This window comes from Centruroides sculpturatus, unplaced genomic scaffold, assembly GCF_000671375.1.
Source record: "Centruroides sculpturatus isolate CEXI.00-Female unplaced genomic scaffold, Cexi_2.0 scaffold1192, whole genome shotgun sequence".
NCBI classification, from domain to species: Eukaryota; Metazoa; Arthropoda; class Arachnida; order Scorpiones; family Buthidae; genus Centruroides; species Centruroides sculpturatus.
In genome coordinates this window covers 215,641-229,674 of record NW_019385618.1, presented here as the reverse complement: position 1 = coordinate 229,674, position 14,034 = coordinate 215,641, and the positions used below count along the sequence as shown (strand labels likewise).

The following is a 14,034-nucleotide window of genomic DNA, read 5'->3' as shown; positions in this document are numbered from 1 at the left end:
AACCTGGTGAGTTTGTTTATATATGAATCACATTAATCAGAACTGATTAAAGGAAGATAAATGAGAGTGTACTGAACCACAGTAAGTGTCGAGCAAACACTCGCGAGTCTCTTTTTTATTTCGGAGGATGAGAGTGTAACTCGACAGCACTTGAATTTTCCAAAAACATTTTGCTCCAAGAAAAGAAGTTTAAACTGGATTTACGTGGAATTTACTGGTTATAGCTGTATATTCGTTTGTGAATGGTTGTCTCTTTAATCTGACAAATTCTTTCNAATATGTTGAATTTACTGGTTATAGCTGTATATTCGTTTGTGAATGGTTGTCTCTTTAATCCGACAAATTCTTTCAGTAGACTATCTTACAGCATCAGGTTAATGAATTCTTTTATTATATTTTTACATATGCATTTCGAACTGGTTTCTACATTTCCAGTTCCTCTTCAGTGTTCTATAAATTACAATTATAGAAATTAAGTTGACAAAATTTTACAGATTAAAAAACCAACAAAGTATTTAGATGTTAAGTAACACAACATAAACACATTACTAATACGTTCAAGGAATTACGTTAAGAAATGGGGGTGCGTATATGCAAACATAATAATAAAACATTATCTTGTTTTACGTTTACGTACGTAACATCCTTAAGAATAAAGTTCATAAATTTTTTTTGTATAGATACATACCGGCGGACAGTCGCGACGAGAATGATCAAGCGACCCACAAATGGATGGTTTACGTTCGTGGAAGCAAAGATAATCCTCACATAGAGAATGTAATTAAAAAAGTCCAGTTTTTTCTTCATCCCAGTTACAGACCAAATGATTTAGTGGAAGTTTGGTGAGTTAATTAATTTGATTTCAATGATAATATATAATTCAGTTTTAAAGTTACTAAAACCACAATTTAATGTTAGGAAGTATTTTGCTTATCTTTTGAAGTGGATTATACATTTGACTATTACAGGTGTAGTAATGAAAAAATAAATGTATAGTTTAAAAATAATTGTTTTTCTTGAAGTAAAACTGCTTCAAAATTCTCGTCTTTTGCTCCAAGAATTAGAATTAGAATTGCATTCAGTTTTTATAACAAAGTATTTTAATATTTTGTAGTTCATTGCTTAATTTGTAATGTTCAGAGAGCAAACATCTGACAGGAATTTGACATTTGCAATAAGTTTTCAGCAAAATATTTCTGAATTTATTTGTCTTTGCTTTGCAAATTTGTGTAACAGCATTGTTTAACATTACACACAAAAGGAAACTGATTAAAATAGATTTGGAAATTTGCTTTCAGTGATTTAAGATGATACACAAAAGTAACAGTTTGATGCTTTTTTGGAATAGTCTTTTAATACAACACAATTCTTAATGGATTAAAAAAATCCCAGGACATTTTCAGGGGTGGTTTATCCAGATATGTTGGGCCTCATCCCTCACTATTTGGCCACCCCATTGTGGGCTTGCAAAAACAGGCCGTCTAGTGTCCATAGGGCCAAGAGAGTTAAAAATAATAATAAGTTGGCAGAAAAAAACTTTCAAGTTACAGATGATTTGGGTTAGAGAACAATAGATTGAAAAATTCCAATTCTGAGTAGATTTGTATTTTTATTTCTTGTATTATTTAGTGAATGTTTGATAGTTTTTTGATTTAAACAGCCCATGGAATATCTTCCAGTAAAATGTTCAATGTAACTAAGAAAATCAAACAGTTTTGCATGTCTTGTTGAGTTAAAGTGAGTGATCCCTTTGCTTTGGACTGGAGCATTGTCTGCAAATAAGACTTTGACAGTAGATATAACTAACTGTCTGAAAATTTCATGGAAATCTGATAATTAAGATCACTTTGGATAGAATAAATATTAAAATCTGAGTTGGGAAAGTTGAAAGTAACATAAATCAGTGTCAGGGGACTGTGAAAACCTATGATTTGAAGAAAATTTGAGTTAAGGAAATTCAATTTGGAGACATGGAATCCCTATGCTATTCCATTGAGACCTACCAAGTACTTTGTTTTTTCAAGTTACAGACATTTGAGTTAAAGAAGTTTTACTGTAGTTTATTATTTCTTTTTATAACATTTTTGCAAGATTATGAAATCAGTTACAATTTTATATGCTACTAGCTGCAAGGACCCGCTTTGCTGGGTTTTTATTTGTTCGTACATTTGTACATAATACAGTTTTTTTATATATATAGAAGATTGTTTTTCTAATTAATCTAGATTCTAGCTGCAAGGACCCGCTTCGCTGGGTTTTTAAAAAGTAACGATAGTGAAGATTAAGATAATTACATTATAGCCAATCTTACCCGTTTTCACAGAATGCAAGAATTAGGTCCCCCGTTTCTGATTAGAGATCTTGTCCCGATTCTATTTCTGAACGTCTCCTGTTCACGTCAAGTGAAACGAAGTATTTTCAACGTTTCTGGAACGTTTACAATCATTCTATAATCGAACCAATATTCAAATTTTATGTTCGAATTTAATTCAAACAAAACATTCGAAATAGAAAGCCACTTTCAACCACTTTCAGCCTCGTATCTCCCGCACCCTTATAGCTATCGAGATGCATAAGGGTGCGTGAATGGTGTTTGTATGTGATAGTAGCCCCAAGTCATGCACGAATGCAGACTTGGGGCTACTATCACATACAAACACCATTCACGTGCGATGTGTAGTTTGGCGGAAAAGTGAAATATAGGGACATACATGTCCATTTTTATATATATATAATCACATTAGGAATATCTAACATCCATTTCTTTTCTCACTATATTGACTTTAGTGACTTTCTTAAAATATGCAGAAGCATCAGAATCCACACTAACAAGCTCGTTGTTTGTTAATGTGGGTTCTGAGAAAAAAGCTGATGACTTAATATAAAGCTTCCTTGGAGCTGCAATGGTTGCATATTACTAAAACCTGCTGCAGTAATTTTTGCAATTAAAAAATGACAGCATTGTCTTTGTCAAAACTTGGAAAGAATTCTTCAAAAAAGTCGAAATGAGAATTGCAAAGCTATGAAATGTAAGTAGAATGAATGTGTGCTTACATTTCATTTAATTTTGCTTATATATTTAGATACAATAGTTTGTAATCTAAGTAAAAAGCTATGTTTGTTTGTTGCAAGTTTTAAACATGACCTGGTTGTCCCAGGATAGTATCATTCTTAACAGATGAACGCCGACAGTTGATGGATGGTTTTTCTTTTAATTTTGGAATTAAAACTTTTCTGGGATGCTTCTCCTATTGTCACATTTCGCCATTGTTGAATTTGTGAGATGTGTACACGTCTTTAGGGAAATTTCTTTTCTCTTATTTAAGATAGATAGATGGCAAAATAAAAGTGCCGTAAAGTTAGAATACCCAAATGCACAGTTCTCGAGATATAAATGATTGTATTTTAGTGAAATGATTTGACAAATTTTCTTCCAAATTTAAAATATTGTCGATTTTTTAATTAAACAACCGATAACAATTTCTGCATTCGTAATAAATGGATTCTACCATATGAAGTAATGGTTTTAAACGAAATTCATTATAGAATAATTTATTTAGTGATCCACCATTTCATCTCACCAGAAGAGGTTGGGGAGAGTTTCCCATTCGTGTCCAGTTGCATTTTCATAATCAGTCCAATAAGCCGGTCGACATCATTCATAATCTCAAGGTTTGTTCCATTTATATTACATTTATAATAAATAATAATGGGTTAAATTTGTAACGTGTTGATATTTTTCTAATTTTAGCTTGATAAAACGTATACCGGATTACAGACCCTAGGGGCAGAAACAGTAATGTTTTCTTTATGTTAAATATATCTTATTTTTTTATATTGTATATATTTGCGTTAAATTTGAGTTAACTGTTTTAAAGATTGATTGTTATTGAATGTAAAAGAAGTATTTGTATATTCAAACTTTATTTACCAACACGTGTGGAATTATTCTGTCCAAAGAGCGCAACTTGTTTCTGATTAACGCTCTTTAAGCAACACAATCAAACCTTGATTTTCAAATGCCTCACTTTTGGACAATTTGGTTTGCAGACAGAATTTCAAACTCAATTGCACCAAGTAGCTTGTTTGGCAAACAAGTTATCAGTTTCCAAACAATCTACTTGGCAAGAGTTGGCCACAGATTAGAGAGAGAAAGACGGTCAACTTCCTATACTTCCTACATTAAAGAAAGTTGATGGATCAACCAATCAATGATGGGACTACTGATTCAAAAGTTAGTGGTGCTGAGATTACATAGCGTCATTAGACGTCACAACATGAATAAGCGATGAGTTTGCTATTTAAATAAGTAATTTTTCCACATGGGCATCAAAATCTATTTCCATTTTTCAGTATGTGCCACTGTAGAATCTTAAATCAATTTAATTAATAAAAGCTACATTAATTGACGTTCACGTATTATAAATGGCATCCAAGAATTTGTGTTTAAATATGCTTAAGTTAAATTAAGTAACAAAAATGTATTAATACAGTTATATCTAAAGTTATATCTAAATTTTGAACTTGTTTTTGCCCCGGTTTCCGAACAAGCTACTTGACGGAGCCTACCAGATATGGTCAATGTCCTATACTTCTTATGCTAAAGAAAGTCAATGGACTGGCTGATCAATGGCAGGACTACCAATTCGGAAGCCAGTGGCAGCAAGATCGCCTCGGGTCACCATACGAATTATTGATGACATTGCTATTTAAATCACATTTCAAAAGCATTCAGAAATGATTTCTGTCTTTCAGATCAGTATGCACTATTTGAATTTAAATCAAATTAATTAATAAAAATCATGTTAATTGACATTCGCATAATATAAATGCCATTTTGCCTAGTGGAAATTTGGACAAAACTACAGGGTTAGCAAGAAATAAGTTTCCCACTTCAGAGAGCTCTGGTGTGCATTCTACTGCTCAAAATGAGACAAAATTCGGACTACAGATAATTGAAATGATGCACTTGACATTTCATAAATAAAAAAAAAATAGTACAAAAATCTCAATAGGTGTGCTGGAGCACATAGAAATATTGACTATGCATATAAATGCTGAATATGTAGTGCTAAAACTGTTCAGTATGTCTTCTGTCATTTTGAACAATGTGTTCTAATCACAAAACCATATTTTCTACAGCTGAACATGGTGCGTCTGTCGGAATATCCAGAACATGGCACCATGCTGTCCTTGTATTTGCACAGATGCAGGTTTTCTATGGTAGACGTCCTTCAGGAAACCCCATAATCAAAAGTTGCATGGTGTTCTATGTGTTCAACATATGCAAATAAATACCATTTGTGTTACAGCACCACTCATCAATGGATTTTTTGTACTATTTTCTTATTTAAGAAATGTGAAGCATGTCATTTGAATTATGTGTAATGTAAATTTTGTTTCATTTCAAGCAGTAGAACACACTCCAGAGTTCTCTGAAGTGGGAAACTTATTTCTTTCTAACCCTGATCAAATGAACATTTGGCCGAATATCATTGCTTGATTTTAAACATTTTATTACACATATACTAAAATAATGTACAATATTTGCTTTAAAGAAAATGCTATAAAAAAGTTTTGGTTGATAGGCATTGATAAAATTAATAAGTTGTCACTTTCACAGATGACAAAAATTTCCATAGGTCTTTGGTTAAAATATTTATATTTGGTTGCCAAGCATTGTCTATGCACCAAGAATGGTGCATAGACAATGCTTGGAAAGGTTGCTTTCTTAGGAAGGACATCTGCAACATCAAGTGGATAATCACTAGTGAAGTTTTGTATAATAGTTGATGTTACCTCCTCTGATTGCTTGGCTCTTTCTTTAATTTCATTCACTGTTTTCAATGACAAGTTGCTTGTAGCATCAGGCACATTACTTACTTCCCCTCGAAGGACGTTGTCTTCTAACTTTAAATGGCCGGCACAGCTTCCTTTGCATTTGCATTGCCAATATGATACATTGCCTTTTCATTTATCAACAATGTTACCCATCAAACAAAAGCTTTTTCTCCTCTTGACATTGGTATGAACTCTATGACAAGTAAATATTAATAAAAATCATGTTTCAATATAAGTTTTTAAATTATAAATTTCGTGATGATGTGATTAAAGTTTATTTAAACATACCTAAATGTAGTAAGCAGGAAAAAAACATGTACAATCAACACCTGAATACATAAACAACGAAACGACCTGTTTTTCCATTCCATTGTGTAAAACCTTCACCACACCACCCCATTTATATCAGTGTTCTTTACATATTAGAGAGGTTGAGGCGCACGTTTTAAACGTGTAAACGTGTACGTGTGATGTTCGGCACCGCTTTCCCGTAAGCCTAAAAGTTTGACGATGGTGTTTGGAATGTCGAGCGTGATTCCACCGACTATCCAAACACCATTGTCAAACTTTTAGGCTTACGGGAAAGCGGCGCCGAACGTCACACGTACACGTTTACACGTTTAAAACATGCACCTCAACCTCTCTATTATGACATTTCATTTACATATTTCTTATAGACTTAGTGTCGTACTTCATTACTTATTTAACATTTATTGCTATAATTAATTTTACATTTAACAATACTTTTTAAAATTTAAACACTGTCTAAATTTGCTACAGAAAATGGGTTTTCGAACAAATTTTAGGAATGAATTATGTTTGAAAACTGAAGTTTGACTGTATTTTGGATTAAGGAATTCATTCAGTCATTTTGTTTACTGTGGGTTGCTACTGTTCTCTAGCTTGGCGTTGCTTTGTGAGATGTCCTTCCCGTCAACAATTCTCCTGTTTTTATCTAAAGTGAGAAGAAAAAAGTCTCACTTTAGATAGAGAAAATAGAAATTAAAGTTTATAATTAAACTCCTTCCTATAACATGTCAAAACTTTCCAGAACAGTATGCAACATTTGACAGCAAAGAATGTCAAGTTTTTTTCTTCTAAGTATTAAATTGCTAAAAAATTGAATTAATTTCATTAGTAGCTTATTGCTACATAAATAAATCAAATAAATTATTTTTAACAATTTTATAAATCTTTCCCGCAGGCAGTTGATCTGTGGTTGTTCAGAAAAGAAGCCAAACGAAAAATGAGTGGCATAAACTGTAGGAGGAGTTCTTCCGTGTCGGAAGGTACTCCAGAGAAAAATACAGGAACGGTAAATTGTGACATAGTTAAAAACGAAGAACCTCCTCATAATAATCTTAAAGCATCTTGTGTAGATACTCATAAACCTTTGGTTGAAACTAATGGGATTCTTTCGGATGTATCCAAAGCGCAACAGCAAGAGAACAATTGCTCTTATCCAAAATCTACTGTAGATACGGCGTCGAATCAGAAGAACTCTAAGTTACCGATAGAAGACGTTAAAAAGACTAAATCGGTTCTACTCATAATTCCGCCGACGATTAACAAAACAATAATCTCTCAAGAACCTTTACAACAGCCTCCTCAACTGCAGAATTATTTATCAAAACAGTTGCAAGAATCGTCTCCTAAGAAAATCATTCCAGTGCCTTTAAATTCTAATTTTCCTAAAACTTCCATTGAACCCACCAGCGTTTCTCAGGTGACGAGCGTGGCATTAAATAATAAAAATAATTTATCTCAAAAGACTGCAGGAAATCTGACGTCCACGACAGATCTCAATCTGAATGCTTCGCTGAACGGGCTGACGACGTTTGTTAAGTGCATGGACAACCAGGGCAGGATACTTCTTGTACCTCAGAGTTCGGTGGTGAAATTACCCAATTCGCTAAAGACCAAAACAGGTGTCGGAGAATCTCTGGTTCAACCGAACCAACTGCAAGCCGATCAGCAGAACTCAAACTCTAAGTGTATTTCGCCAAAATCTCAGAAGAATGTGTCATCGTACATGGTCAAAGTTCTGCCGAATCACACCGGTAGTATGAACCAGGTAATTCTCATTCCAGCCAATCAGACTAGTATAGACAGTGATTACCTGTTAAAAAAGAGTCCTTCGACGAGTATACATGCTGTTAATATCTCTAACTTGTCTCCGAACAAAGCAGCAGAGAAGACAATCTCGCTCGATTCTTCCTCGGTCAGTAAAAATAACACCAAAATACCCAAAAGAGATGACAGTTTAGTTCTGAAGAAAGCGCTACTTTCCATCAGGTAGGTTACATTTGTTTATTAAGACATGCTTTACTACATTGTTTACATTTTGAATCTGTATATTCTAGGTTAGAATATTATGAAACAATGTTTGAATTGATTAATAAAGTGGTGAAGCTGTTTCCTCTTATCAATAAAGATATAGGTGAGTTGCTGTTATATATTTATTGATAATCATGCTTAATAGAGTCAAGCAGTCAAAACATTTATGATTAGAAATCTGGTAAACTATGTTGAAGAGTAGCATATATAAAATTTGGATGTGTTTTAAGATTAAGGTTGATGGAATAATTCGACACCTGGGAAGTCTGCCAAGAGGAACGCTTTCCGAGTTAATTTTGTGGGGAAACTGGATCCTATTTAGGTGTTGCACACGAAGAAAACTCTTTGGCGAGGCATGAACTTGCCACAAATTTTAAAAATTCCTATTAATGCTGCCAATTTATCATTTACATTGTTAATTTGACTTAAAATAGTTATCCAGAAAGGAAATGCAAATGCTACGTTAATGAAATATTGTTTTGTTTCAGTGTCCTTGAAAGGACACAGGTTATTAAAAATGAAATGAGATCAGAAAATTGCCACCTGTTGCATGCGAGTGCGTGACAATAAGTAAACATTTTATGCAGTTGCTTGCATAAGAAGGTGATTTTCTGCAGCAGATTTATGAGAGCTTGTGATAAGTGGGAAAAACATTTTTTGACCAAGACTTTTACAGTTAAATGGATGCCGCATAGCATGGGGATTTCGTGGAAGACAGCTATGTAAATCAATTTGGCAAAAAATGGCTGTGATAAAACTGTTTGGCAGTGATTTTTCATACTTCTTTCCAAAAGTAGGGTTTGATTTATATGGTAAATGTAATAGAAGTATTGTTCCACTTGTGTACCACTCAGTGTTAAATAACAGGAACACCACTTACTGTAACTCTGGCAGGCTGACTGAAATATTTCCAACTAAATCTTTTATTTCATGAATTTAATTAATATAACATAAAAAAAAGTGATAATTTTGTCTTCAAAATGAATAAATAAACTGTTAGAAAGGTGAGTAAAAATATTATGCTTATCTAATTTAGGCTGAAAAGTTTTTCTTGAGTGCATTTTGGCAACATGCAGCAATAAGAAACATTACAGGGAATGTTGACCTTGTATATATTTAAAGATGTAACCATTAGTATTAATTAGTGACTTGGCTTTATACACTTTTATGGCAGGTATAGATTTGAGTAAAAAATCTCAAGGTTGACTTATATACCAGCATATATAAGATGACGATTAAAAAATTTCCATTTAAGGACATGGCACCTGATGCATTTCAATGTTGAAGGCAACATGTTCCTTGAGTGCATTGTTGCTGACGACGAAAGCTGGTGTCACCACTGGGAATCTGAGTCGAAAGCGGTGACCATGCAGTGGTGTCATCCTTTGTCCCCTCATCCCAAGAAGTTCAAGAGCCAGTCATCTGCTGGAAAAGTGATGCTTACCCTGTTCATTAATCACCAGGGCCAAGTGTCTCCATCACTGGGGCATTGTACTGTGAAACGCTGAAGAGATTACAATGTGCAATTAAGGCAAAATGTCCAGGAAAACTGCAAAATGGAATGATTCTGCTTCATAATAACGCATGTCCCCATACTGCAAATGTTGTAATGCAGAAGTTATGCGCACTAAAGTGGGAGACACTCAAGCACCCGCCTTACAGTCCCGATCTCTCCCCGTGTGATTTTCACGCCTTCGGTCCCTCAAAGAAGTCCTTAAAAGGTCAAAGGTTTCGGTCGAACATAGAAGTGCAGCAGGCAATTTCGGACTTCTTCAAGCAGCAGAAACAGGAGTTTTACCAATAGGGTATATTCAACCTGGTGAAGCAGTGGGATGTTTGCCTAAATGGTCACGGCGCTTTTTCATGACTGGCATACCAAATCTGGACTGTACAGCTTTCAAATGGAAACTTATTGATTATGCCTTATACAATAAATCTGACATATTTTGGCTTAAGTTCATATATATCATTAGCAATTCAGATTATGGGTTTGGCACTAGCTGTGGGAAGTGTTATATGGGAATTCTTTAGTATATAATACAGAGATCATTTAATGACCAGTGTTTCATTTAATATGAAAAAAGATCAATCAACAATTGATCTTTCTTGATTATATTACATGTTTAATTAAAAAATAATACGTGAAGAGTGTGTATTTCCAAATTCTCTTGTCCAAATACAATACATTCCTACTTTACAACTTTTTCTTTTCCTAATATTTAGTGTAGATTTTCTTTTATGACTACGAAATATATTTTGGTACCAAACATTACAAAAGTTTCAGACATACTGTTATTCTTTCTTTATATAAATGATAAGAGATTGAAATAAATCCACTTTAAATTATCCATGTTGTTTAATTTAAAATTTACAACAATTTCAAAAATAGGTTTACTAATATTTTACAATTTGCTGATTATAAACCGCTCTCTCATCACTCTTATAAATATAACCATTTATTATTTTTTTTCTGAAGTTTCCAAAGCCATAGAGACATTAAAAGCATCTTAATCCAGTCTAGATCTTATCCAAACAATATTTTATAAAACGTTACAACCAGTGACCACAGCAGTTTTTTTGAGATTATTTATTTCATTTGTTCAACATAGCTTTGTTCTGAAATAGTGGTATTCCTCTACTATATTAGCCATTCCAAAAAAAGATAAAAATTCCTTCTGCCTACTGTCACCTGCCGTGATAAATCTTGCGGTAAATACAAATCACATCACATCTAAACTGTTATCTATCCAGCACTGTGGTCTCCGTCACCATTCGACCTCCACCAACCTTCTTGAAACTCTATCTATAATTAATGACAACTTTGAAAAAACATTTATATTGTATACACTGATATTAGCCATTCCTTTGATTCAGTTCTTTTTGCTCCATCTGATTCTTTCTGCAATCTGTGATCTTTTTTACTCCTGTTAAATAATTACTTTCTCAATGTTCTGAAACTATATTTTAAAGAGGATACGTTCTTTTTTCTATAACGTCCTCTTTATAGTTCAAGAACGTCGAGAAATTTGTTATTCTATTCGATTCATGTTTAAATAATTTCTTTTTATCTCGTACCTACAAAATTAAACTAGGTGATTATGAAGTTTTTAATTTTGCTCAAACTGCAGTATTCAACAATGCTCGGTTTTAAGTGGATTGTTTTATTCAGTTTATATTAACAATATTTTAGGTCAACTTAAATTAACAATAGTTACCATTGCCAAAGATATCAAATTAGTTAATTATGATCCCGATACACTTTAATTTGATCTGCAACTTCTAACAACTCTTCTTGCTAGAGCCAATTTAAAATCAATCTACAGAAAATGTCACCGTGAGCTACTCTTTATTATACGATACAGTAATACCTCGAACTTACGCGATAGGTGGGACCGAGCGATAACCGCGTAAGTCGAATTCGCATAAGTCAGGGTATAATTTCGNAGAAAATTAATTTTATTCTCTTTTTCTAATTCTATATCAAATTTAATATCTTTATTTATATTATCAACTGTGTTAAGAATTATTTTATCATTTGTTATTTGATTATTAAATACTACCAGATAGTCATCTACGTATCTCATTACAGTCTTTATCCCTGGAATGTTTTGTATTTTTTCGTCTATTTCTTTCATTACTAATTCAGCTAGTCTTGGCGCCATCTTTGACCCCATACTCACACCATCGGTTTATCTATAAAACTCATCATAAACTTCAAAATAATTTGTCTGATATGCAAATTGTGTAAGATCTATTAAAGTTTTACTTATGTTTAATTGTGTGAGGCTATTTCTTACTAGTTTCCATTTAATGTTAGGATACATATTTTTTACATCTAGGCTGATTAATGTATCTGTTTATTCTTTTTTAATTTTTTGAATAATTTTAATTACTTCATCAGCATTCTTTATGCTATTTTTAGAATTTTCAATATTTTTTAATTGTTGTTTAATATAATTTTCTAAATTGTACAGTATCGAGTATCTGAAATCAACTATAGGTCTATATTTTTCTTCTTTTTTATGTGTTTTCAACCGTATATGTAACTTGGGGGTTCTATCAGTTTCACTAATATTACCTTTCGAATGTATTTCTTTTATAATTTTCGTTAAATCCTTTTTTATTTTTTCATATGGATTATTATCCAATTTTATATATTGCTCATTGTTAATTTGTTCTTTACTTTTATCTTCTAATTCTTTATTAGTTATTATTATGAGCTGTTTTGTTTTATCAGCTTTTATGATAGAAAGGTTATTAGTTTTTAAAAAGTTTTTTATAGTTCTATTTAAATTTGTTTTATATATATTTACTTTAAATTTATTTTTTTGGGATATATGTTTCATGTCATGGATGACGGAGTTTATTGAGTTCATTTTCTTTTCCTTTTTTATCGGCAAATCTTTTATACTTTTGTCTACACTTGCTATTAGATCCATAGTAATTTTCTCAATAGGTATATTAAAATCAATTCCTAATGTTAGGAATTGTTTTATGTAAGTAGGAATTTGTATGTTTCTTTTATTAACAATTAAATTATTTATCCATGTATTCTTCATTTTAGGGACCGGATATTTAAATAATTTATGTAATTTAAGGTCTTTTTTTATATTTGTATCCATTTGCAATTCCTTTGTGTGGGTTTTCTTTGTAATTATGTTGTTGTAATAATTCTCTTAGTTGGTATTTTAAATTATTCCATTTTTTAATTTTACTCCTAATTACAGATTTTATTATCTTTCTTTCTATCTTCCAAATCATATGTTTGGGGATTATATTTCGTATACTTCTTTTTAACTTTAAAGATTTTGGTGTGTGTTCTTCCCTCAAAAAGCACCTGAAGTAGTTTATGTCATGCTGTAACATCTCCACTTTCTTAGTAAGAACTCCCAACCTGTTTTTCTTATCCATTGTATTCCAATAATATGTTGAATTTACTGGTTATAGCTGTATATTCGTTTGTGAATGGTTGTCTCTTTAATCCGACAAATTCTTTCAGTAGACTATCTTACAGCATCAGGTTAATGAATTCTTTTATTATATTTTTACATATGCATTTCGAACTGGTTTCTACATTTCCAGTTCCTCTTCAGTGTTCTATAAATTACAATTATAGAAATTAAGTTGACAAAATTTTACAGATTAAAAAACCAACAAAGTATTTAGATGTTAAGTAACACAACATAAACACATTACTAATACGTTCAAGGAATTACGTTAAGAAATGGGGGTGCGTATATGCAAACATAATAATAAAACATTATCTTGTTTTACGTTTACGTACGTAACATCCTTAAGAATAAAGTTCATAAATTTTTTTTGTATAGATACATACCGGCGGACAGTCGCGACGAGAATGATCAAGCGACCCACAAATGGATGGTTTACGTTCGTGGAAGCAAAGATAATCCTCACATAGAGAATGTAATTAAAAAAGTCCAGTTTTTTCTTCATCCCAGTTACAGACCAAATGATTTAGTGGAAGTTTGGTGAGTTAATTAATTTGATTTCAATGATAATATATAATTCAGTTTTAAAGTTACTAAAACCACAATTTAATGTTAGGAAGTATTTTGCTTATCTTTTGAAGTGGATTATACATTTGACTATTACAGGTGTAGTAATGAAAAAATAAATGTATAGTTTAAAAATAATTGTTTTTCTTGAAGTAAAACTGCTTCAAAATTCTCGTCTTTTGCTCCAAGAATTAGAATTAGAATTGCATTCAGTTTTTATAACAAAGTATTTTAATATTTTGTAGTTCATTGCTTAATTTGTAATGTTCAGAGAGCAAACATCTGACAGGAATTTGACATTTGCAATAAGTTTTCAGCAAAATATTTCTGAATTTATTTG

The 14,034-nt window shown here is 32.1% G+C and overlaps 2 protein-coding genes across 2 annotated transcripts in view; both read left to right on the top strand.

Moving 5' to 3' along the window:
- Positions 1 to 14,034, top strand: part of LOC111640650 (YEATS domain-containing protein 2-like) — a 28,764-nt gene that overhangs the window by 6,382 nt on the left and 8,348 nt on the right. Inside the window, exons 7-14 of the mRNA XM_023386682.1 lie at positions 681 to 842; positions 3,561 to 3,672; positions 3,752 to 3,796; positions 7,046 to 8,136; positions 8,205 to 8,281; positions 8,667 to 8,685; positions 13,506 to 13,667; positions 13,744 to 13,798. Coding sequence (XP_023242450.1) covers positions 681 to 842; positions 3,561 to 3,672; positions 3,752 to 3,796; positions 7,046 to 8,136; positions 8,205 to 8,281; positions 8,667 to 8,685; positions 13,506 to 13,667; positions 13,744 to 13,798 — 1,723 coding nt within the window. The remainder of the gene's footprint in view (positions 1 to 680; positions 843 to 3,560; positions 3,673 to 3,751; positions 3,797 to 7,045; positions 8,137 to 8,204; positions 8,282 to 8,666; positions 8,686 to 13,505; positions 13,668 to 13,743; positions 13,799 to 14,034) is intronic.
- Positions 6,618 to 10,252, top strand: LOC111640658. Its single transcript, XM_023386694.1, has 2 exons — positions 6,618 to 8,136; positions 8,205 to 10,252. The coding sequence occupies exons 1-2, from the start codon at positions 7,088 to 7,090 to the stop codon at positions 8,305 to 8,307; spliced, it is 1,152 nt and encodes a 383-aa protein (XP_023242462.1). The 5' UTR covers positions 6,618 to 7,087; the 3' UTR covers positions 8,308 to 10,252.

Coding starts and splice junctions, on each gene's coding strand:
- LOC111640658 (XM_023386694.1), top strand. CDS start 7,088: ATGAGTGGCATAAACTGTAGGAGGAGTTCTTCCGTGTCGGAAGGTACT. Junction 8,137..8,204: donor AAAGCGCTACTTTCCATCAG/GTAGGTTACATT, acceptor TGTATATTCTAG/GTTAGAATATTATGAAACAA.